Genomic DNA, 26216 nt, shown 5'->3' on the forward strand with positions numbered 1-26216 from the left:
AGGCAATGGAGGTGGAACACTGCAGACGGGATAGTGACAGTTCAAGTAAGTTCAGACATGTTCCACAAGATGGACAGAGACTGAGGTCCTCCAAAACGCAACCTGAGGTGCTACTGGCACGTACAACATTCAATTTACTCCTTCATATGTTGGGAGAATGAGAGAGAGTGTGTGTGTGTGTGTGTGTGTGTGTGTGTGTGTGTCTCAAATTTTCTTGACGTGGCCGTATCACTTCCTCCTCACTCCGTCCTCGGGATCTCTCTGCTGTTTTATGAGCCTCTCGATCTCGGCCCCGAGTGTCTGCAGGTTCTCCTGTCGAAGAGAGTAGAAGACTTTTAGACTCAAATTCAACACATGGCAGCTTTTTTTTTGGGATTTATTTTCTACAGGGAAATATTCTAGGAAGAGCTCTGTATTATCTTTATGTTGTTACACTCTTTAACTTTACCGTTTGGATTCACTCTCATGTCTCTTCAGCATTGTTTTTAGCCACAGCTGCAGACGGCTTTTTTTTTTGCTTTTTCAACGACAACACTCTGATAAACTCACTGCAGCCAGCACAAACTGGCAGAGGGACAAAATTTAGCAACTAGACGGTGAAAATCATGGAGCTGGTAATGAGCCAGATATTTCCCTCAGGAATGGATGATAATGCTGCTCTGTGTTGATAATCTTTAATACAGCTGGTTACATCGATCAAACTGACACAGTAGAATCCCGTGCAGTGACAAAATATTATGTAAATATGAGTAAATCAAATCCAAAAATACCTATATAAAAGCTAAGGACAATGTGGGACAAATGGAATATTGTGGTCAATATAGACATACCACAGCTGAGGTTAGACCTTTAACAAGATAAATCTGAGAGATGTGCGTATTTCACTGAGTGGAAATAAGCTGCGCTTCATTTTCTTACGGCTGCAGTGTACGCAGTGTACGCAGTGTACCCTTTGGACAAATCACCTCTTGAGAAATGCACCTGCTGTAAACTGTGAGCTGAGAAGTGGAACAGATTCATTCATTTAATACCAACACATCTGGAAAAAAAAAAAAAAATTGGCTGAGCTGAAATCCTAATTCAATTAAATTATCTCAAGACCCTCAGGTACAGAAGCGGGACAAAGCTCACGCACACGTGCACACACACATACACACACACACACACACACACACACACACACAAACACACCCATGGGATGAATGTGGATAGGCACTGTGAATATAGGCTTGAATTCACTAGTTCAGATCTAGTAAGGAGGACAAACATGTCTCCATTACAGTGGGGGCGCCGTTTCCTTACTTAGCGGCAGCATCAATAATTCAGGTTCCGATTTAGACCATGAATTCCAAATATGTCATCTCTCTAAAAACAGAGACAGTTGATCGACAACCTGACGAGCACCCTGTCCTGACAGGGACAGGGACTGTCAGTCTGTCAGATGAAACAAAAAAGTGATACGCAGACAATGTGATGCATGATGTGGCTGAGGTTTGGGAGATACAACCCGAATGTCAGACAACCTCACTCAGCAAAAAGGTACGAGTGTGGTCTGATATTCCCTGTATCCTGATTTAAGTCTTTCATCCACACCTACACTGTCATATTGTTGGTGTACTATTTTTCTACTGTTCCTGTTTATGTAAAACTGTTAAAATGACAATATTACTTTCTGTTGTCAGACGCCTGGGGCAAAAGCAGGTGAAAGTCAAACAGTGGATACCCCAGCATGGCAATCTGCGCCGAGCATGAAGATTTGTTTTCTAATCTGAATGGCTTTGAGAGAATGATAAGCAAGCGCTTCTGCATGAAGGTACAGTATGTTGGTCTTTGATTCCCTGAGCATCATTACCATGAAGGGCGTAAGAACTACAAAGAAGCTCTTCATCAGTATTCTGCACCAACAGTTCACAGTCTGTACAAAAGTGCTACAGTAGAGGCACCCAGGGATCCTGCCGCCTCCTCCCGGGCTGCTGCAGGTGTGAGGACTTAGAGGGAAATGAGCTTTAAGTTTTCAGTATGAAATAACCTAATTGCTAAGTGTCCTTAGCTAATGTATGCATGATCTCGGGACACTAACATGTCATTAAATACCAAAGTTACAGTAAGATTTAGATGCACGCGTGAACATCTCCAACTGACTCGGATAATATTGTTATAAAGGCCACTGATGGGAGAAAAAGGGAGTTCCTGAACAAAATATGTGAAATTAAACTTAAATAAACTGAACCGCTAACACAGAAAACTGAGCTGCTGTAATGACAGCCACATAAATTATGTATTAAGTACTGCCGTGCACAGTGTTTCTAATTTATGTGTATAATAACATATCAGACTGTGACCTTAGAAGAACACACACCGGCAGATTTGACTGAACATGTTTTTTTTTTTTTTTTGCGGTGATGGCTGCGCCTGCACACTTTGATAGTCGAGCCCCTCCCCCCCCCAAGGTGGTGCATGACACTGGCAACGGCAATTAATTATCCACTCAGGTCATCAAAGCTTTAACAATTATGCGCTCACTGCAAATTACGATGCGTTGCAGGGAACTGCACACATCATCAGTGCTACCGGTGCATGAGAGCCAGTTTTTCTGCATTTAATACTTAAGGGGAATGATGCCTTCAGGGGGAGAACTTACCTTCAGAGTAATGTTCTTCAGCAGTGTGTCCTCCAACACAGCCTGCAGCTTCCTGTTGATCTCCAGCGACAGATCCAGGGTCAGCCCGCTGTCCGCCGGGTGGGAGGTGTAAAGCGAAGCCATAATGCCTCCCCGACGGCTCAGGTGGGCCTTGTTAATGTCGGACGCCTCTGACGAGAGGGCCCCCGTCTCCTCCCTTAGCACGTAGCTCTGGATAATTCTGCGGGGAGGAAGGGGGAAGAGAATGAGTCAAACTGCGTTCTTCAAAAAGGAGGGGGGGAAATGGAGTGAGAAAGAGGAATTTACAGGTGGGAGCATGGAGAGCTCCTACAGAGCAATAAAAGTGTTCCCAGCAGCAAAAGCAGCGGACGTTACTGGAATAGTAATTCCAGTGGGATGGCTTATTGAACTCATACATCCAGTCATAGCTAGAAAGATTATTACTGTGCCAGTCAGAGAGAGACATGAAAACAGTGGCATTAGAATGAGCTGCCAGGATTCAGTTGGGTCATTCCATTCCAACTAACCCCTGAATTCAGAACCTTTTCCCAGTCCATGTCATGGATTTTCTTGGCGAAATCCACAGAAAAACATCTATTAAATTCATGGGACCTTGCAAAATCCTATAGCTCCACTCCAAATCCTTTTTTTAAGTTATGAATTTTTGAAAGTTTGGCCACACATCTAGAGGTTATTTGGTCCTGCAGAAAAGAATGAGTGCCACTAATGTTGCCAATTATAGCTTTGAAGCTTTTGACCACATCAACCATGAATATTAACACATTAAAAAAAGTTTCAAGGACATAAAAATAAAGTCAAATAACTATTAGATGTGATAGAACTATATGAATGCGACAAAGAATCAAAAAATCCCCATGAATTTAATAGAAGTTTGTTTTCACATTAATGTTTTAAGGAAAATTCATGACATGAAGTGGGAGGTCCAAGGTGAATGACCCAATTAATGTCTGTATGTGTGCGATAGCGAGATAAATATTCATGTTTATAACACATTTCCATTTCAATAACAGTACGACGTCGAGGTTAAGCCATGTTTGCGTCAGAGAGAGGGAGAGAAGATTATTCATTAGCTTAATCGTTCTAAACTTCTTGTTGTCCAATTTCCCCCAGCGCAGCCCAGAGAACGCTGACAAGAGGAAAACGGAGAGCTGTCATTGTGATTCAAATCCATTACCTCCTCCCACATCATTATATTTTCCATAATATGCAAGAGAAAGGAAAACAATACAAAGTACTATTAAATGCAAAAGGAGATGGTTAGGGACATTAGTGTTTGAAACTCATTCATAAACATTTCTTCTGTGCATGTCTACTGCCTCAATCAAAGAGAAAACAAAACATGTAGAGGGTCGGACTTAGAAAGGTTTTTTTTTGCAAATGCATCTGTATTCTTTATCTTCTCTTAAAGACTTGGAGCGTGTGGGCGGGTGACGAGGGTTGTGATCTGCCGTACAGAGAAGGTCAACAGTGTCTCAGGATGGGTGAGTAATCAATATTTTAACCCTGCTCTCTCCGCCCGGCCATACACCTAACGCACTAACCTCAAACAGCAACAACAGTCAGCCCCCAATTGGCACTGTTCAGTTCAGATTCAGGGTGTTGTCTGACGCTGAGTAACTGTAGGATGAGCTCTGAGCACAGGGACGTTACTGACCTTTAAGTGAGATTCTGCAACACGCTTTCCATGCAGTACAAAAAAAAACAAAAAAAACTTCTGTATTTCTAAAGAGAGCCAGACGACTTGTAAAGCTAAAAGATTCTTATTAAAAGATTCTCAAGAAGACTGGAGTGCGAATTCATTGGAGGCGAGTACCTAAATTTGCAAATTCTGATACAAAAACTATTACTGCTACTGCTGTGGATCATTATCTAGCTATCAATAATGAAAAACCGGACTTAAAACCAGACCACAAATACCACAAATGAAAATGAATGGAAACACAGTTTGCGTGGTACATCCTTAAGCATGTCCCATTTTTCTGTGCTGTGATGGCAGTGATGACTCTTCATAGAGCTGCTCTGTGCACATATACGACATTTTGAGCTTCAGCAAGTCAATAAATTTATGGATCCAATCTAGAAATAGGACACTGACTTCAGGTGGTCTCTTTAAATGCTAAGCGCAAAGATTTTTATGTGGGACAGTCATTCATTGGGGACAAAGTGACTGTAAAAGAGGCTGCTGTTTAAATATTCCTGTTTATTCAAATGAGCATGTTGTGAAAGACATCTCGGAAGAGTTGAAAACATGCCAGTGACTTCTGTTAAAGACATTTCAGAACATATCATATTTTGGCCAATGCGAAGATCAATAGATAAGTTGTGTTGCGGTTGCTACTGAGCCTGGGACACATGGGTCTCAAACCTCTTTAAAAAAAAGGCAAAAGTGATTATGATAATTTTACCTGGAATGAAGAATTTGACGACCTCTCTGAAGAAGGGAGGATTTAATCAGAAATTATTTCTGACATGCATTTTAATCACTTACACTGGTACTCAGTATTGGCTTTTACATGCACTCTGTATGAGGGGGGAAAAAAAGAAGTGTACTCTTTTCTGTCTTTCACAGAAGTCAACACAATATCTATGCACTACATGAACCTTAAACTATAGGGTGCAATGAATGTATTCTAAAGTAACAAAGCAAATAAGTCTATGGTGCAAAAAAAAAAAAAAAATTGAAGCTATGTAAGCACTACAGAGAAGCAGCCATCATAAACCATCCCCATCCACACACACACGCACGCACACACACACACACACACAAACACCTGGGCTTGCACAGACATAAAATGAGACTTACCTCTGACTAGACTTGCAAGGGTCCATATTTGGACCCCAGTTCCATCACGACAGTGTTTAGTAAAAACAAAAAAGTGACAGAAATTAAAGATGTGGCCACATGGTGTGCTGAATGGCATGCACAGGTCGGCGGAGGGGCAGGGGAGTAAGCAAGACTGACTGACTTCGTTTTTGTATTTGTGAGTAATATGTCCTTTCTTTCCGGCTGACGGAGTGCGAGCAGTGAGGGCAGCAAGTCAAGCATGCATGAAGTGGAGGTGGCAATCCTGGGTACAACACAGCCGTCAATACAAAGCCTAGTTCTTAAACCTTGTGCTGCAAAAAGTGGCAAGACAGAAAGAGGAGATGCAGAGAAAAAGGAAGATATGCCTGTAGCGTGAAAACCTTTCAGTTATTACAGTCATGTTTTCTCTTCATTGTATTCAGAACTACACAGGCCAAAACCATGAATATAAAAAGGCAACTATCCATTTCATATTGGAGGCATTTTGTCGCAACGCGTACAACTGTACATGCTCCATGAATGTAGATACTTACGATCAGATCTGAGTAAATCTAAATATATCCTCTGTACTATTTACAAAACATCACAGGCACTGGCTTTACATACCAACTAAAACCAAAAGAAAAAAGGAACAATACTGAGAGGCAGTGGGGCAAAAAGCCCACATGACCTTAAAAGGATCCATTATAATATATTTTAACACATTCAGCAGGTGTGGACCCTCCGTAGCCTGCGACAGATTTTATATCGCTTTGATTTGCAGTTACCATTGATTACAACCTTAACAGAGTGAAAAGGATGCTCTCCACACCTCCTGCACAGAAGCACTCCTCCCGCTTTGTTCTCATCTGCTTTTGCATCAGCATCATTTTAATTCAAGTCACATGAATGGACCATTTAGACTTAATAGTCATAATAACCAGGTGTGAGGGGTTGAAGGACAGACATCATTGCCCTTGAAGGATGATGCTGCTATTTCTGCATTTTTTTTTTAGCTCATTTACTACAGATCACATATACTGTATGAACGCTGCAGCCAATGACCCATCTCTGACTTTGTGATAGCACATGAACATGCCACTCTGAAAACACGATTTAAGATATAAAAAAGGCGATATGATGTTCACTGTGATGGATAACTGGCAAGTGTAGTGAATTTTCACAGACTGAAGTGAATGGAAATGAACAGCCGCATGAAAGGTGAAAAAACAAAAACAAACTAAAGCTAATTATGTAGCAATAAAATTGCGAACTGGGAGGAGCTGCTGGCACTGGAAATATTTTTCCCCATTGCAAATATGCATTTAAAATTTTTTCTTTTATCCTTAATGTCACTCAACACAGAAATAAGACTCTCCTGAATAATGTGACAACCCTATAGGCTTATAATGTGTCTAGAAACCATGCTGTCGCCATAAGTTTGGCATGGCAGACAGCTCTGTATCCTGCGATACCCTTGAGTCTCAGCTGCCGGTGCAATGGAGAATAAGCCGGTCAGAGGCGCCGATGAGAACTGCAGCGAATTCGAAAACAGTTTGATATTTTGTTCAGAACAAAACACGGTGTTGAAGTTGCTTAATTCATCTAAGATTGACCTAGGATCAATTCAATTAAGCAGCAGTTTTAAGCTCTGAGGCTTGATGTTTCTTACAAAAAAAAAAAAACACCTCGGGAATCAAAGCAAGTTTCTCAACTCACGTTTTTATGTACACAAGCTTGTCCCTTCAATTATTTATAAGACATTTTCTAACGCAATCTGTTGTTGTATTAATTCAACTGGGAGAGTTCCAGAACCAGCAGTGCACATTACAGCTCCTCCCAATTTTCAACTCTATGTACTTATACTACACAATATCTTAAAATAGAGGGTATACATGAGTACTAAATGGATACAATCGTGAGTGGTCAATGAGCTAAAAGATGCAAAACACTGTGAGTGGTGTGAATGTGCGAACATAAATCAAAAATTAGCCTATTGAACTTCCTCCGCTAACTGTCCTTTGTCAGAGACCCACTAAGCTGCTTCTTCCCTTTCTCTGCCTCTTTATTCATCACCTGCTTCAGGCTTACAGTTATCTCGACAGTGTTCACCAGGCTGTCCTGGAGGGATAGGGACACAAAGGAAGAAAGGACGAATTCACATCTCACATCCACATTCTAGTGTAACACCCCCCCGCTTAGCTGAGATTTTACAGAGCTAAATTTAGCCTGGCAACCGTGGGATTCGTCCTCAATTTTAACTCTTGAATTTAGGTTGAGGCTAATGGATTCAATCCAAGTGTACAGCTGGGAAACAAATGAGAAGAAGGAAAAAGAGATGATCCAAGTAGAATCAACTCAGATGGTTGGATATCTCTGTGCACTGTTAATATCCGCTGGCAAACAAGAGCCAATGTGGTGCGAAAACTTTTAATGAACTGAATGGAGCGGTCTTTACTGATCAATGAACAAGATTTCATTCACTTTACTCATGTGAGAGAAATTTCTCCACCTCTTAAGTCCCTTTGGCTCTTTGAGATTATGTTATGTTGAAAACTCATATTCACATCCCATTTTATCCTGACATAGGTCCGGAATCCACTTCCAAGGCCTGAACTACACATGCAGCGATGTTGTGATTAAGATAGTGCAAAACGTCCTTCACACTGTCTCTTTAGTTTAGGTGATGGCCATGAATATGGATGGATCATCATTAAGGATCCATATGGAGGCGTTGCCCCTCCTCCCAGTGACTCGACTATGAATAGCTCTGCGTGAAGTTTGTCACGAATCAGAAGTGCAACGCTTGCATGTGTTGGAGTATAAAGATATGAGAGAGAGAGAGAGAGAGAGAGAGAGAAGGAGGTATGGGGGCCATAAAACTGTGAGTTTAAGCATATACTGTCTGCCAAGGTCAGCTGATGTCCCGTGTACGACAAGGACTGAGGTATAGTGCGCCTCAGTGTGTGCTGAAATATAAAGAAATATTACACTATATCTGCAATAAACAGCTCTCGCAGGGTCAAAGAGCTGTTTAACACGTGCAGCTAAGAAAATACACACTTTAGCATTAAGTTGTTATGCCTTTTTTTTCCCCCTTTAACACTTTCACAAGACTGCAAGAAATTGCGCTCTCTCCTATGCTACACTGTGACTGCTGATGACTCATGAGCTGTTGCCGTTTGACTTTAAAAGCGAGCTCACACAAATTGTGGCTGCACAAGAACCCACGGGATGTTTGAGGGTACCTGTATATGAGGCATTTAGTACTTGAACTTCGTAAGCGTGATGAATGAGTGGTGGTGGTGGTGCAGCATCCCGAGTCTGCCTCAGAGGATTCTCTCATTAGTGAATAGCTTTTTATATTTTCCTGACTCCTCTTTTATTCCTTAGTGGCTGCTGGTTGTGGCTTGTTCTTGCGTATGTATCACACAGGTGCTCGGATTCTTACTGCCCAACTGTTGCTTTAAAACTGCTGGAGTGTTAGGATCAGGAAACACTGTGTCAGATGTGTCAGGTTTGTGAGGCACTCTTTTACTGAAACTGCTCTTCAGCGCTGTATATTGCCTCAATAAAAACAATTATAAAACAGGCTCCCGCCATCTCTCTTTCTCTGCTCCCTGTACTTTGGCCCATGCCACTCACTTGGTCTTTTTGCGGATCTCTTCCACCAGTTGCTTGATGTGATCCTCCATGAACTCAATTTTTTCCTGCTTGCGAGCCAGAGCCTTTTGCAGACGGACAATGCGCTCCACCAGCACAGCCTTGTCGACCTCTGGGAAGCTGTCCACGACCACCACTGAAGGACCTGACTGACTCTCGGGCGACCGCTCTTCGACACCACTGCTCCCGCCGTGACGTGCATTCAAGGAGCCTGGGAAATTTGAGGGGACAGGGACAGAGATTAATTTACAAAACTGTTTGTTTGAGGTCATGGATTAGGTAAATAAACACTACCTTGTTTAGAGATTTAAATGTATCCCATCAGAGCAAGAAAACTAAAATACTATATACACCAACTACACCCTTTTATGATATCACTACTGTATGTGTCAAATACTAACCAAATCCAGGAGTAGTACCTGAGGAACTAGAGCGACTGCCCATGCTGCTGGCATCCCGGTCGCAGCCTCCATTCTCAACCTGCTCCAGTCTCTTACGGGCTGTAGAAGAAGAAAAAGTAAAGACCTATCAACTGGCACAGAGATACACTAATACCAATAAGACTATGTGATAGATACAATTAGAAACTGGCATTGCTAAGCACTGAATATTACAAAATTATTTATTAAGTTGTTCACAAAAAAAAGTAGTTTTCTTAAGTACTGTCTCCTTATAGGAAGTTTTTTTTAAGACATACCAAAGAAATGACTTCAAATTGCTTACACCATACAGTCAAAATCCCCAAATAATTTGTTTAATTGTATCAAATAGAGACAAGCAGGCAAATCTTTTCATTTCAGAGAATGAAATGAGGAAATATCTTTAATTGATAAATGACTTGGCAAAATAGACTGATTATTGAAGTGTCACAGGATTCATTTTCTGTTGAGTAACTCACTCATTTGTCAACATTTCAACACCAGCCTTGATTGAGAAAAAATAACACACAAAAATGACTGGGATTATGACTTTGAAAAAGTTCTATAGTCAAGCAAAAATTAACCGAGCATGAATTTTTAAAACAAACTATTAGAGGCAGAGGCCCACAAAAAGACACAGTGAAAGTCAAAGCTAAGCATCACTGCTCAACTGATCTCAGTGAGTTTCCCTCTGCGAAGGTGTCTACCTGAATAAATGCGATGTGCAGGTTGCTTTTGAAGAAGACTGTTTGCTCAGCAAACCTTCCATGCATAAACAAAAGGCCTGAAAATGACTTTACTAGTCATAAAGTGTAAGTACAACACTGATGAATGATCAGAAGCTCTCTTCTGCATACAGGATAATAGCACTGAACTTCATGCCTTACGGTTACTGCATGTGTCCATAGAACAAAATTAAGTATAATCCAAGCATGAGGGGAACATTGGCACCTATCTGAACACACCCATCTTCTTTGTTTCTTATCACCCTGCACTTCCCCCTTTAAATCTGCAAGCGTAGCCTGGCATTAAATCCTGAGTACAGTCAATCACTCAACCAATCCATTCTATATTAAAAGATAATTATCACAGTAAAGTGAAAGTAGATGATGGGAACATAACTAACAACATAAATCTTATGTTATTATGTTTAATTTCCAGACCAATATTTGTGAGCTTTATATAAAGCAGAATTACTTTGATGATGATGTGCTGACCCTGGATAAGGGCTTTGATGTCTCCAAATAGCACACATTTTAACTTTGCATCTATTTGTAAAGTATTTCTCAGTTATTGTACCCATGGATGACTGCACCGTACATGTGTCCTCAATTTACAATGAATTTCTACCTGTATTGTTGTTAAATGCTGGTGCTAAATGGTGGAACTAGCGAGATTGGCCTGAGGGCATTGGCTTCAAATAACTGGATGTGACATCACACTGTAATAGTTTTAGACTGAAATGGTTTTTCCCTCGACCTGTGATGTTATATTGGATTAATCCCCAAGATATTTCAGTGCACATAGAAAATAATTAGTTGTTTAATGAAAGATATCTTTAATAGAGGCTAGAGGCGTTGCTACCTTCCATAGCCACCTCTTGCCTCGGCTACATGGTTCTGAGCCATGATGGAGCAGAAGTATCTGATGGTTTTCCCGACCTTGCGTAAGTTGTTTCGTCAGGTCCTTGATGTTGGCGGCTTGTTTCCTTTTCTGAGTCACCAGCTCATCTCGCAGCTCTTCAACTCTGGTTTTCAGCTGGACCACCTCTGTCTGCAGTGCTGTCCGCTGCTCCTGCAAGCCCTGCACCTCCTGCTGCCTCAGCACCTCTTCCTGTTTCAGGTGTCGTGACTGCGCCATTAATGGAGATGAGAAAGAAAATGAGATTAATAATGAAATAACAGCCATGACAGAGTGCTAAGATATTGTGACAATGGCTGCTTGTTCCAAAAAAAAAACAAACAAAAAAAAAAAATAAAAAACAAAATTCGCAATCATTCCCCGACCTTGTCATCCAGAAGCCTGTTGGTCTCCTCCAGCTTTGCCTGGAGCTCCGTAAAGCTGCTGGTGAGCTGATCCAGCTGAGACTGTAATGCGTTGCTCTCTGACTGGAGCTGGGCGTTCTTGCTGCTCAGCTTCTCAGTGAAGCCCAGTAACTCAGCCTCACGCTCCCTGCTGCCTTGTACATCACGCTGGAGGTCAGCCATCTGGTTGGTCTGACCGTCCACTTCCTCACGAAGAGATGTGATCTCCTGTTGGTCACTGTGTGTGTGTGAAGAAAAAAAGATTAATACATTCACACACTTATTTGTCTGTGAAATGCATACAATTATATATGAGAATTGTAGGACAAACAGAAAATCTTAAAGAATATGATACAAAAAAAAAAGTGCCACATCATATGACACAAAGATCCAACATGAAAATGAATCATTTATAAAAAACTAAGTTACGAACTATTGATTTGAAGGACAGAGATGCTTGAAACATGAGAATATCTTCACTATCCATTCGATCACATATAATCATTGACAAATTCAAATAAACCAGCTCTTTTGCATCTGCATTCAGAAGGACCACTGCAGTTACAGGAAAACTAAAATGAGCAATAACAGTTTGATTCACAGAAAAACTGGGAAAAATGAACCACACATAATGCGTCAGGATGAAGGTCACAATCTTTACTGGTAGTGACGTTGTCTATGGACCAAAGAAAGGGTGGCACAATTTTTTTTTCTTCTTGCAAACAACTTAAAATGTTGTACGAGTGAATGGAGAAAAAAAACAAACAAAAAAAACTTTCTCCTGCACAAAATGACAGCCAGAAAAAAAATAGAGAAGCTCTTGCCTAAATCAATTTGGGTTGGTGCCACCTACTTATGGCACTCTGGCAGACACAGAAAGCAGCATTTCAAAAAGTGGGAAAAGTTTCTCTGTCAAGTCATCTGCACATGGCCAGCAGAGCCGCAAACCCACAGAGGGACCTGAATCCCTTTCTGCCCTGTGTGCTATATCTATCCCTGGCCTATCTTTAAACGCTCTGATAAGGTACTTGGAAAAAAAATTATAAAAAAGGGCCAAGAACTATATTACAACCTTGCACAGTTCTATTAAAAACAGTTATGTCTGAATGGTGATAAAAGGTGCACAGGTCAAGAACTGAAACTGGCCTGAAAGTTAACCTACACCATGCATGGATGGATTTGTGTAAGCATCTGACACATCTTAAACTGTTAGAAGGAATTATCTTGTCAAGACTAAGCCAAGTCACTAAATCATATTCCCACATCATATTCCCTGCTTAAGTGATGGTAATGGCTTTATTTATAGTTTCTCAGTTAAGTCTAAATCCCATTATGTATCACTATCTTGCAGTTCAGTCACAGGATCCAACTGTGCGCGTCTTCAAACACACGTGTACGTCTTTGCTGATCTGAGCAGCTAACTGACATTTGAAAGGAATACCTCCAATTCCTTTTGTCTTTCCCAAAATGGACTGGGTCAACTGGGACTTTCCATCATATTTCAGTTAAAGTTATTAGTATTTTCTTTTGCATGAAGTCCTCCGTTATCCGCACAACACCAAGCAGCAACAATAAAAAAAGTATTAGCAAGTGTTATAGCTTGTTAGCGGGACTAGCTTGCCTGCCATATTTCTGTATTGGCACTGTCTAGAGCGAGTCCTGGAGCGCGCTCAACATTTCTGGACTATGATTTCATAGCTGTGGAAACCACAAGATGCTGAAATTTATAACTGGAGGATAATAAATGATAAAAATGTTAAACAAATGTCTCATATAGTCTCTTATAGTTTCTGAGTTTTATTCATAGTTCATCCCGATGAATGCTTACATTTACAGCAACATGTGTCACTTATTGCTGCAGAAAATATGGCACAAAAATCAGTGTCAGAAAGTTTGTTGTACATTTAAAACCATCTCATCTCAGAACCACGAAATGATGATGGGATTGTGATGACACCTTATAAAACATTACATGGCCTCTGTTAATATGTGTATGCTACTGTGCAAATATAGATTTTGCACATGCAGTACTGTCCTATGGTGTGTTATTGATTTTACCTATCAGTGTGTGTTGTCCTATATGATCAGTGCGAGGGTGTGTGTGTGTGTGTGTGTGTGTGCATGTGTACCGTTGATGCTGCTCCTGGAGTGCCGTGATCTCGTCCAGCTTTTCTCTCTGCCGGCCGATCTCAGCCTTCTGCCGGTTGATGATCTCCCTGTACTTGCTCAGCTCGTCCTCCCAGCGTGGACGCTCGTCCTCTAAACACTTCAACTACATAACAACAGCCACTTATTGATCTGATGACCCGCTGATATCATGCGCACACACAGATGTTCAAGCACTTATCCGTACGACAAACCTTGGTGCGTAGGGTATTGAGCTCATCCATGCCCTCTTTGTAACTCCTCTTCAGGTCTTCCAGCTCCTTGGCCTTCACTCGGTGTACCTGCCGTACACATTGAGGTCTACATTAGATATTTACCCATTACTATGCATTTTACTTTGAGCCTGCTCATAGAGGCTGTATCTCTCTCTAAACCTCTGAATCCTAATTGTACAGGGAGACGTAATACTAAAAAGGTTTGCTCTCTGCCAGTTCAAAGTGTGATAACAAAGATTTAATACACATTGGCGATTCAGTTCAGTTTCCCACATCAACTTAATCCACAGTCACACTTAATGGAACATATTTCTTCTTAATGAAAAATCTTACAGTAGCATCATTTCACTGCAGATGCATTTCCTGGCAATCCAAGTGTTGCATTCATTAAAGTTATTTTGCTTCTGCACTCATTAAGCGTGTGAAAGCAAATCTTAATAATGTTTCATCTCATGTTTTTAAACAGAACCATTAATGGCACTAGAGCTCGTCAACTTTTCCTAGAAGCTATTAGTAGCCTGTGGTATCCAAGACAACATGTGAGTAAAAGGACATGCAGGCAAATTTTACCATGTATGTCCACAAATCGTCCCTTCCTATCCTATTTCAATGTTAGCTCCCGGACAGTAATGGAAACTCAATGTTTCATTTGCATTATTTATGACTATGCTGCATCATCACTTAAGCATAACACACAAAAGGCATGGACCAATTTAACCATTAGCAGGGTAGCAACATGTGCCAAAATTGAGGTTCTTTATGATACAACCTGTCCTAAAAACAATCTGCACAGCGTATCAGGGATGTGGCAGCGACATTAAGTATGTCACCATTGGGAAAGCTTCAACTTTTCAGTTAAAATAAATTCGTCAAAATTCAAATTTAAAGACAGTTAATTACTTTTACCTGGTATTTGTAAAATAGATATCAAAATATTTGAATGGCTTGTAAAACACCCTGGAGAAACAAAGCAGACATGCCACGTGGAACGATGGCCAACAAAAAAAAAAAAAATGGGTCTTCTGGGTTGTTGTTAAAATGCAAAGCTTCATATTGATTATTTCTAGGTCACTTATTTTTAAAGTGAGATTCCCCTCAGAATGGGGGAGAGAGAAAAACAGGCCACTGTGTTTGGAGCGAGTCCATGTCTGTGCCTGTGTGAATGCGCGTCTGCGTCTATGTGCCAGTTCGTTACTCATCCCTAGTTAAGGTAATTACACCTCTCAAACTGATGAAAACAGCTGAAAATAAACATTTTTACTAGAAGAGCTGGCATTAAGGCCATCAATAAAAGGCTGAATAATGGCCTGGCAGAGCAGAATGTATATGCAATTTTTGAATTAAGAGCAAACCTGTATTACTGTTGATTTTCTATTTCTGGTGGATTGTCGCTTAGAAACAAAATTAACAGAGAAGTATGTCTGCAGACACACAGTGAGCATATAAACTACTCATGTTTATGGTATCGCTGCTTCAATATGTGGATATGATGAAAAGGGGGGGGGGCCTTAAGCTCTCATGACAACGTGTACACATGTATGAGAAAGTGTTTGTATGTGCACGGTGGTTGTCACCTCCAATTGGTCGGTTTGTTCCTGCTTGTGTTTCTCCAGCTCTCCTTTGGTCTCTCTCAGTTTAGCATCCAGCTCATTGGACTTGAGCTCTTCTGATTCCTGGAGGACATGGGGGGGTGGGGGGGTGGGGGGGGGGGTGGTAAGATTACAAAAAGGGTGATGGGGAGAATGCAATGGCTGAAACAACAGCAGAGCACAGGCTGATCTATAGAGAAGACTAGCTTGGAAGAAAGAGAGATTTCTTGGGGATAAGACACAGTTGAAAGAAGCAACAATGAGAATATATTTATATATATATATATATATATATATTGCAAAGATTTGTTGTATGTCTTTGTTTCTTGGGAGCTTCATGTCATTTAATTTTGATGTCTTGTTCGGTTATATGCTAGAAATGTTGTTTATATATGAGTGATGAAAGAACAGTAGCTCACACTAAACTCCACCACAGAGAGAAAACCTAGGCAGCTCTTTACTACCATCATAAGGTGCAAATGGAAACTGCCATTCTCCTGAAGCAGAATCAATCGTGTTCTAACTTTAGCTTTAGCACACTGGATAGCATCTTCAGATTTCAGATTTGATTAATTCATTTCTCTGACCAAATGACTGGGAGTAGGATAAGTGTTTGCAGCCATTAATAAAGATTTTAATTGGCACACAAATGCATCCATACTGCCATCCCTTCCACAGACACAAACCCAGACATGTGCCGGAACATGAATCCAGACAGATATTCTGTTTGCTTACATCCTTGGTCATGAGCAAACGAATACTTCTATGTTACAAATATCACAGACCTGGTATGTTCGGATCATGTCCTGGCAGTTCTTGCGGATCTGTTCGGTCTCTTCTTTGGCCTGGGCCAGTTTGGATGTGGTTTCTCTCAGTTTGTCTTTAGTTTCCTGCACACAGAGAAACACAAGCATGCTATTGTAAATATCAAAACTAAAAGAAAGGGCATTTCACCTCAAAACAAAGCTCATACTATCTTCTTTTACTTACAGATGCACATACACATGTACAGACCGAGTGATTTATACACACATCAACCACATGAACCACCACAAGGACAAACTCAGCTCCAGTGGCTTTGAGCAACTACTGTTTTTTTTTCCCTTTCTTTTTTTTTTTTCATCTGTTTATAGATGTGCATTTGCTTGGGGGAAGTTGAAAATAAAACCATTATTTTGTAATAGAGATTTTCAAAAAATAGCTACAGTGTTAATGATGATTTCCTTGCAGGATCATTACTGTACCATTTTCACCCCATTTCATTTCACCCGACCCCCCGTCCCCCCCTAATCGAAAGACTCATCTAATCATGTTTTTTTTTTTTTAATGGAGTGGCTGCAGATGAAATGACTGAAGGGGATGTTATTTGTGTCCTGGAAATATTTAGCAGGCCCACATGTTTGATAAACAACACAGGTGGTAAATGAAGAAAATCGACATTAACCGGAAAATTAAGTATGTTGTTACAAATTGATATGTTGTATGTATACACAGTAAACTGGAGCTGCAACGACAACGTATTTGCCATGTAATTGTGTAAATTAGTTGTCGGCATTCGGTGTATCATTTGATTAAAATTTGAATACTGCATGTTCAGGTTCAATTGAATCCAAAGTGAATACAGAGCTCCCTTCACTGTGTTTTTGATAAGGTTAAAACCAAAAATAAGAAAAAGGTGAAAAGTTTTTAAAGATTTTTTCCATCATATTTATCCACAAAATATTTCCTCTATACATTTGTACATTTGGGTTGTTAGATTGATACATGTTGCTTTGACTACAATTCTGATGCCAGGGCTGGAGACATAATTAACACAGAAACATTACCTTGTGTGCATCCGCCTCACTCTTTAGTTTGTTCTGGGCCCATTTGACCTTGATAAGATGCGAGTTGATCTCCTCCTTCAACTTTTCCACCTCTCGGGTCAACCTGCTAACCTCGCCCTCCTGAGAAGACAGAGAGATTGGTGAGGCAGGAAATAATACAGGACAGGAAATTGATTTTTGGCTGAGATACTTAAACAATAACTTGTCTCAATGTTATTCCCCCGCTAATTCTGTAGTATTTATACAACGCATCCGTGCCCCATGTGGGACATCCAACCAGCACGAAAAATTACGGCAAAATCTGTATACACCACACAATGTTCATTACATCTTTGAGAAACTGATATGAAGACAATTATGAACAAAGCACAAACGTATGTTTACGTTTCTACCTTAGCATCATACAGCTGCTGCAGCCGGCCTTTCTCCTGAGCCAGCTGGTTTCCTCGGAGCGCCTGGCGGTCTACCTCCTTGGTGGCCTCCCTCAGCCTCTTCTCCAAACCCTCCTTGTCCCGTCTGAGGTCGAGGGCCTCTTTCTCCCCCCGCACATACTTCATCACCATGGCCTCCTTCTCTTGGCGTGCCTCGTCACACTTCTTGTTCGCCTGAGATGGTTGGTTATACGATGAGACGGGTTTATAACATATCCCACACTTCAGTCACTGAGCTGCTTATACTGCTGGACCCAAAAAAAGAGGATCAGAAGAAAGTGATATTTCCCAAAGGAATCCTTAAAAGGAAATGGCTGCGGAGGAGATGTATAGTCTAGTCTACTTAGCCTGCTTACAACTTCAATCTGGACTGGCACCAGTGAAGTGATGAAACATGGACAGCTGGATGGAAGTTAAAACTGCTGACTTAATGTATTGTCAGTTCAGCGATCTTAACAAACAGCGCTGACATGCTTTCACTTCGCAGCAATATTACAAATCCAATTGCCATATTTCACGGTGAGTGCAATAATATAGTCAGTTATTTAATAAATTTAGTACAACTGCAGCAATGCACCCAGACTTTCTCAATTCCATATTTTCCATTTTTATACTAACTACTGCTGCAACAATTACTTTTATTATTGATTAATCTCAGGCTATTTACTTGATCAATTAATTAATTGTTATATCAACAAAATGTCAGAAAACAGTGAAAAAAACTCTTTTTCCTCAAGCCTAAGTTGACATGTTTCTCAAATTGCTCTTTTTATCCAACTAGATCTACAAATTAAATGATATTCAAGCAGCAAATGCCAATATTTGAGAAGCTGGAAACAGCCATGCTGATTAATAGATTATCAGAATGTCTCTTTTTTTAATTGATCAACTAATCATTTAATTGAATAACTGGTTCAATTGTCAACAAGTTTTAAACAACACATACCAAATGCCAATTCATCTATACCTGAAGCTATACCTGATCACCCTGGTACACCTGCTGTACAGACACTTCACTCTGAATTTGATAGTTCTTTCATTGCTTTCCCCACCAGTCTCACACCTGTGTGTTCATTCCTCATCCCAACGAGAAGCTCATGCGCCATTTCTCCGTTGGTCAGATAACAGTTTAATGTTCCCGTGCCCAACCTGCCCAGAAGTTCACTCTCACAAGTTAGTGTTTGAAAGCACAGGAGGGAAAACTGTTTAACAGATGCTTTGTGTGCTTTTGTGCGTTTAAGAATATAGATATAGCACATTTTGTGCATCAGGCATGCCATTGTGTATTTTAAATAAATGACAATAAGTTGAAGAAAAAAAAAAAAGGACAGAATGTATCAATGAGCAAATGTTTCAAACCTCTGGGGCAACAGCTGATGAGACCTGGGTCACCATCTTTAATACAAGAGAGGACTGATACATGTGACAGTGTAGAAAGGGACGACTGAGTTCAAGATCCACCTCACGCAGTTCACTGAACGGTGAAATTAAAAATTGTGAAGTGTGACAAAACTGTCAAGTGGAAAGCACTCTACCAGGTGTCTGAACTATTGGATGAAAAATGTGCTTTCCTGCACTATTCGCTTATCAAGTGATTAAATCTGCAATAACACGAGTTTGGTGTGCCAAGACCTTGACCATTCAGGTGCTAACTTTATGCAGACGTATTCAAAGATGTGGGATTCAGTGTGTGGCAAAAACAATGTATTTTTGACCCATTGTGAGTACCAGTTATTTTAGCCATTTCAGCTTTAGCAATAATTTTTAATCCTAACATGAATACAACATTTCTTTTTCTATGAGGTGGTACAAGTTACTCACTGGTAGTGGCACATTGATAGGTATAGGCATAGGTATATAGTAGTTTAAAGATAGAGATACTACAGATGCTGTGGACAGAGATACTCAGCCAGCAGTTTGTCAGATATTGATTCAGCAAATTGGGCCAATTAATAAAAACATTAAGCACAACACAGCACACAAAAAAATGACATATTCTTGTCTCCAACTCTAGTATTGAAAATCTACTTTCTTGTACACGCACAGTATATACACATGTATTGATGTTTGTATGCGTTGTGGATGATGAAGCTGCATTGTGGTTTGAAGTGTCTTTATTAACTGTCTGAGTTTGCTGCTGCTCATTTCTCTCTGACAAGCTGTTGGCTCAGTCAGACATCTGTGACCACAGGAGCTGTAGCCCGAGCTCATAACTGCATAAATACATCAATACAATAACATTAACCGTGAGAAACCCATACCATATTATGTCATGGGCTTATCCCCAACTTTCCCTAAACTGCTCAGGGAATCTTTTTCATCTTTACTTTACTTTACTTACAAAATGTCCCCCGTCTTTTTTCTCAACTAGTCAGGACAGGGTTAATGGCAGACTGCACTGCTACAATTTCTATTTATTGAATCATATTACTGTAAGGAAGTGTAATTTTCTACCATAGGCCATAAAACTAGAAAAAACTGCCTTTGGGACGAGTATTTTGATCGTTTTTTAAGTAATAACATTGTGAGTTACAGTGACTAATGACAAACTTGGCCTTAATTCAGCAAAATAAAGGTACTGTTGCAACCTAAAATGAAACAAGACCAGACATGTAAATAAGGGTCAGACTGTGGCAAAACTATGCTGTGTGACCAGCTTATCAAGGAGTCTCAGAGTATTTAGGTCCCAGTTATACCTGTTCTAGCCGGAAGGCCATCTCCTTCTGCATCTGCTGGAGGGCGGCCTTAGCTGCCTGGTCCTGGTGGATTAGTTTATCCCGCGACTCCTTCAGTTCTTTCAGGAGCTCCTCCACCCTGCCTTCCAACTGCAGAAACAGGGAATACAAAGGGTAAACAACTAGCAGGGCAACATGTAACCTCGGGCCACACCCAGGTCAACCTGCTACACAGGATGACAGCAAGAAAATGCTGGAGGCAAAATCAAATTGGACAGCACAGGAAGGGGAAGGAGGTTTGTTCTATTCCTCAAAATCAAATACTTTTACGAAAAAGAAGAAATGTGTTTAGTGAGATAAGCCTAAAATAATTACATATGACAGAAAAGCTCTTTTACCTGCCTGTCTGAAATATCAGTGTCAATCTGACTGTTACTTTCACAATTTTTCGGAAAAATTCATTGGTAATAGACATTTAATATAATCAAGCCAAAACCTAAGATTGGAAAAAATAAATAAAAAGGATCCAAGCATACATTGAGTGTATGTAATAGAAATTCTTCCTACACCTTTTTGCTTGCACAATGCTTAAACAAATGCTGTCACAAAGAAAGCATGAATTGATTATTGTTCCCTCTATGGCAACAGCGTTGCTAGACCAGACCCAATGAATAGAAAACCACTGGTGTTTTGGAGTGCCAGCTAGATGGTATGCTTTTTTTTTTTTTTTTTTTTTTTTTTTTTTTTTAAATCAAGGGTAAGAAACACACACACACACAAAAAAAAAGACACATGACAATGAGAAACACATGATTCATACAAATGAATATGGCCTTTGATGCGCATGTGGCCTGTTGAATGCCAGTAAGGACTCAGTGTCCTTTTCCTCTCCCCACCAGGTTGCTTTGTTTGACTTCCTTAATTGCCAGCTATACAGGGCTAGACTCTGCATTTAATTGAATTGGAGTGTCACTGTGACCAGTGCTGCTACACATTATTTGTCCTCTGGTTTGTCCTCCAATTCTTCAACAGACATCATTGGCAAATCTCCAGCATCTTTAAAGGTAACTTAATATTAAAAGGGATATTTCAAGTATTGGACATATGTAACTGTTTATTCAGCAAATAAAAAATTTATGTTGTATGAGCAATTTCTGTATCTTAGATGACGAAATATTGTATTAACGCACATTTTTGAATGTCAATACTCAGGCAAGAAAAGAAAAGTCGCTGATTTGGTGCTAAACCAATAATCTAATAAGCAATCAGTGTTCCCATCAGTTTTAAGGCCGCTGTAGTCTGCTGTTATAAGTCTTTTCCTTCATCCCGTTATAACTCCTAACACTACTGTGTGCACTGAAAAAATGTAAGTATTTGCAAAATGGCAGGTGCAACTGTGATCACTATTAGCAGAGGTCAATGTCCGGCACAGACAGGAAGTCAGACAAAACATTGCAGTGGAGCACTTCCTCGTTGGCTTCCATTGTTTTCAAAAATCTATTAACAATAGCTTGAAGAGACATGCGGCTGCAATGATGAACAAAGTTATTTTCAAATATGCTTGTTTTGGACCAAGGGACAGATACAGACCACATCACTTGCGCACTCTAAAACAGTCGCTGCCATATGACCATGTTCAACATGAACAGACTAAAGAAGATGAAACCAACCTTTTTAATGGTGGCCATGTGCTGCTTTTCCGTCTCTGTCCTCTTTTTCAGCTCTTCCTTCATGTTGTCCTTCTCTGAACAGATACCCAGGATCAGCTCCTGGTGTCTCTTGTTCTCCTCAAGCAACCTACACACACACACACACACACACACACACACACACAATACCAATTCAGGTCAAGTTCACACAAAGCACTGAAGAATTTAGACTGCTGTTATTAAGGCCAGAAGAGAGAGCAGGATAGGAACATATGTGGGTTATTCTGTGGTTTATTACTAAAAAAAATAAGAAGCTAAGGCTTTAAATTACAATTATTCTTGTGTGTCAGCTTCATAAAAAGCAGATTTAATACAAGTAAGGTGAATGAAAAAGAAAAGCAATAGCAATTAGGTTAATCTCTTGCTAAACTGACCCGTTTCAAAGATAAGCACTTTACAAATGGCACATTAAACTGAAGCTAAAACCAGAGTGTATCAATTTAAACTTACAAAATAGCAGTTTACCTCTGAATAGCTTTCTCCTGCTGTGCATACTTGTACTGCACACACTTCTCAAAGACCACCATGCAGTCCTCCTGGTCTGTGGGGAGTCCATTGACAGGTGGGCTGCCCTTTCTCTCGCTTCCACCTTCACCCTCAGGCAGCTGACAGGCCAAAAGCTCTGACTCTAGCTCATCCAGCAGTGACTCCTGTGACAGCGAGCGCTGGATCTGGGAAATAAGCTTGCGGCTGCAATCAGTGTCATATGGGCTCGACGAGGAATGTGACGGGGCTGAGATGTTGGCACCGGTTTGTGGACTGGAAGCAAGAGAGGAGCTGACAGTGTCAGAGCTAGGGGTCGAGGGGCCGTTAGAAATCCCAGAGGTGGTCGTGGTCTCGGTAGGGGAGTTTTTGGAAGTGCTCTGGACGGAAGAGGATGATGGACTCTCAGCTGAACCATTATCATCAGCCGGCGATGGCTCTGTGGAACAATTTGTAACCAAGAGTGATGGTTGCATATTGTGGTTCGGAGTTGTGGCATGAGGAGCCTTCACTTCATCAAAAGTCAATAAGGTTTCGATTGTGCCTTCAAGAACAGAAGGAGAGCTTTCTACCACATCATCTAAAGAGGTGTCTGGGGCTACCAAAGCTCCACCAGCCTCATTTGAAAATGAAGGAATCCCACCTTCCGTGGAAAGTGTATTGTTATGACAGCTGGTATCAGCATCCATCTCACTCCCAACCACCTGTTCCTGGCTACATGTTTGAGCTTCTGGCTCTGTCTTTGTGTCCATCTCAACATCTGTTGTACTCTTGATTAATTCACTTTCAGGCAGTGCTTCATCTTTTGCCTGACTGCACTTTTCTGCCTCATCAGCACCATTGTGGGATATTTGCTCCTCATTTTCTACATTGGCTGTGCTGTTGTGGGGCTGACTCACAGGGGGAGATCCCTCAGACACAGATTCAACCTCTGATCCTTCCATCATGTGTGTATCTGAAGCAGGACCAGGCTGTTCCATGGCCCCTCCCTCAATTAAATCTGTCAGAAAGAGACAAAGAAGACACGGAGGGGAGAGAGGAAGACAAGTGGGAGAAAAGACTGATAAACTGCTTGGGTTTTCAAACATGACATTGTGTGACAACAGTTTTCCTGTGAGCAACCCACAAGTCTGGGATGTCACCAATACAGCAGCACTGTGTTATGTGCATAGTGTGTTTTTCTGGTCATTAAGTACAATCTTGGCCTTGTGTCGAGCCAGGAAAACCATAACAATAAACTTCATATTTCCTCATGTCATGTCTCTAGTGATTTGCAAGTTTATCTGTCACTAAAAGGAACACGTAACTCAAAAGGCATGCCCACACACACACACACACACACACACACACACACACACACACACACACACAGGGAGGTGTGGTTCTGCCAACACCTGCGACGTAGTTGCACTTATAGGCATGTGGTACAGAACGTCATACAACTAAGATAGGTATCAAGATTATTACACAGTCTGTGTTTCCTGGCAGAACACATGGCCAACCTCATTTTTACTTTAATAATTACAACCTACATGGATTCTCTTGATAGCACTTACATTATATACACTTATTTTAGGCATTTGAAATCAAACATTCAAAAGTAACGCAATATTCCCCAGGCTTTGTCAGCATTTACTCTGGTATTAATTGCTGAGATGACTAAAAATAGCTGGAAGTCATGTAATCTTTGATACAGGTCTGAGTTTTTGTCCTGACAGACGATATCCAGCTACTGAGGCTCCTTACTGTTACAATTTGTTTCCTGATCCAACCCCCCCGCAGCACCATTTGTCCTACCTCTTTCTCTTCCAACACCATCTTCTCCATATTCACTACAGCACCCTACCCACAAACGGGGAATTTTGCAGGTCTTACAATAACACCTGGAAGCCTTGTGCTTGGTATCACCCTATTATGATACTGGGGAATTCAGTAGCTACATCCAGCGACATAATCCAGCTTTTCCTGTTAAGCAGTTAAAGCATAACAGCTACAACATATGCAATAGTGATGATGCTCTTGTGACAGGTGTCATGCTATAACACTATTAAAAGTAGTAAACGCAGTAGCAGTAGCAAGCCTTATTAAAACACAGGCTTAATGTGTTCAGGCATCGGGTTAGTGACTGTTGCATTTGTATTTCGTGCTGTTTTATTAACACCTCGGTTCATTTAAGCCCTAATGCTGACTTTAGCTCGCTAGCCATTTGGTTAACCACGACAATGCATGAGAAAACCCCATTCTCTAACGTAAAACAGCACAATCTGAGGGTAAGACACAGCATACCAACAATGGGTGGTTCAAATGTCTTCGAAGCTAAACTGAAGAGTGACATATTGTATGGTGCCGCTGCTTACTTTCGCTAGCTAAGCTACCGTTGATAAGAGAGGCGTTAGCTAGCTAGCGGTGCTAACGCTAGCATCTAATATACACGATAAGCAAAGCTTAATAAAAGATGATTGTATTTTCACCCACCGAATGCGAAAAACTCATACTGTAGTTCAATGCAGAGGCGATTGGAGTAGGGACGAACTTTGGGCTTGCTGTCTAACCAGCTGATAGCCCCAACAAGTCACTTTGATATGACACATCAACAAATATGGCCACTGCAGGAGAAATGATGAGGTGATATAAACCAATGAGAGGCCAGTGAGAAATTACGTTAGTGTGACGTCAACAGCCCCCCCCCCCCCCCCCCCCCCCCCCCCCCCCCCCCCCCCCCCCCCCCCACTCCCACCTTTTATTTTATGACAATTTTATGACTTGCAGCCTATAATTAATGCACTGGATGATACAACATTAATGAGCTGGTATATCAGTTTAATACCGATACCAAAACCAAACTTTTCACAAATTATTATTTTGTTCAATTTAAACCTTCAGTGTTTGAATTTGTTTTTAAACATACGATTTGAGTGTTAGGACGTTTGCCTTGATAGAAATTCAGTACAGAATCAACAAAAATATAAATGAAATGAGCCAGTGCGCCAGCTTTTAGTACTTGACTTGACTTGGCTTTGACACCCAGCCCTTTTTTTGGTGCTTTGATAACATATTTTACATATTACGTTTGTACTGGTATCATTGCTTGAGATTATTATGTAATAATACATATTATCTCATATAAGAAAGTAGGCATAGAAATAATTTTAACTAATTGAGGATTGAGGATGTGGCCAAACACTCACTGAGAGACATAGGTCACGACCAAAGGAAGAGGGTCAAATACATGAGCAAAGAGGGTAGATGCTTTAAGCAGGAGTGTGCCATATGTCTGCACTGCAGATGGTTAAAAGGCTCAACCATCCAAAGAGCCTTCTGTGTAAAAATAATTTAATTAACAATGTTTATATTTAGCTCACTTAATACCACAAAGCTTTCTTCCCTGTATTACAGAGGTGTGTTCAACAGATTTAAGACAAATAGTGTTATGGTTGGAAAACAACTACATTATTTCAAGGCAAGAGAACCTTAAAATCTTGAATCTAAATAAAAAAATTGTTATTATATATATCTGTTATTATGATACGACATGTATTGCAACATGCTTGTTATTGACAGCAATTGCT

General features: G+C 40.6%; 1 protein-coding gene across 1 annotated transcript; it reads right to left on the bottom strand.

Annotated features, from left to right (window-relative positions):
* Positions 1-228: 228 nt before the first annotated feature.
* ccdc186 (coiled-coil domain containing 186) lies at positions 229-25208 on the bottom strand. The gene is made up of 16 exons (XM_022743347.1): positions 25123-25208; positions 22630-23647; positions 22126-22252; positions 20477-20605; positions 17742-17954; positions 17350-17469; positions 16309-16413; positions 15509-15607; positions 13914-14000; positions 13683-13825; positions 11536-11791; positions 11191-11380; positions 9512-9610; positions 9093-9321; positions 2642-2861; positions 229-312 (listed from the first exon to the last, which is right to left on the bottom strand). Exons 2-16 carry the CDS (start codon positions 23625-23627, stop codon positions 229-231), a joined length of 3099 nt encoding a protein of 1032 aa, XP_022599068.1. The 5' UTR covers positions 23628-23647; positions 25123-25208.
* Positions 25209-26216: the final 1008 nt, after the last annotated feature.

The sequence above is a fragment of the Seriola dumerili genome, unplaced genomic scaffold, assembly GCF_002260705.1.
Source record: "Seriola dumerili isolate Sdu_G_001 unplaced genomic scaffold, Sdu_1.0 BDQW01000068.1, whole genome shotgun sequence".
Classification (NCBI taxonomy): Eukaryota; Metazoa; Chordata; class Actinopteri; order Carangiformes; family Carangidae; genus Seriola; species Seriola dumerili.

Coding starts and splice junctions, on each gene's coding strand:
- ccdc186 (XM_022743347.1), bottom strand. CDS start 23,627: ATGGAACAGCCTGGTCCTGCTTCAGATACACACATGATGGAAGGATCA. Junction 11,381..11,535: donor ACAGGCTTCTGGATGACAAG/GTCGGGGAATGA, acceptor TTAATGGCGCAG/TCACGACACCTGAAACAGGA. Junction 9,322..9,511: donor AGGTACTACTCCTGGATTTG/GTTAGTATTTGA, acceptor CAAATTTCCCAG/GCTCCTTGAATGCACGTCAC.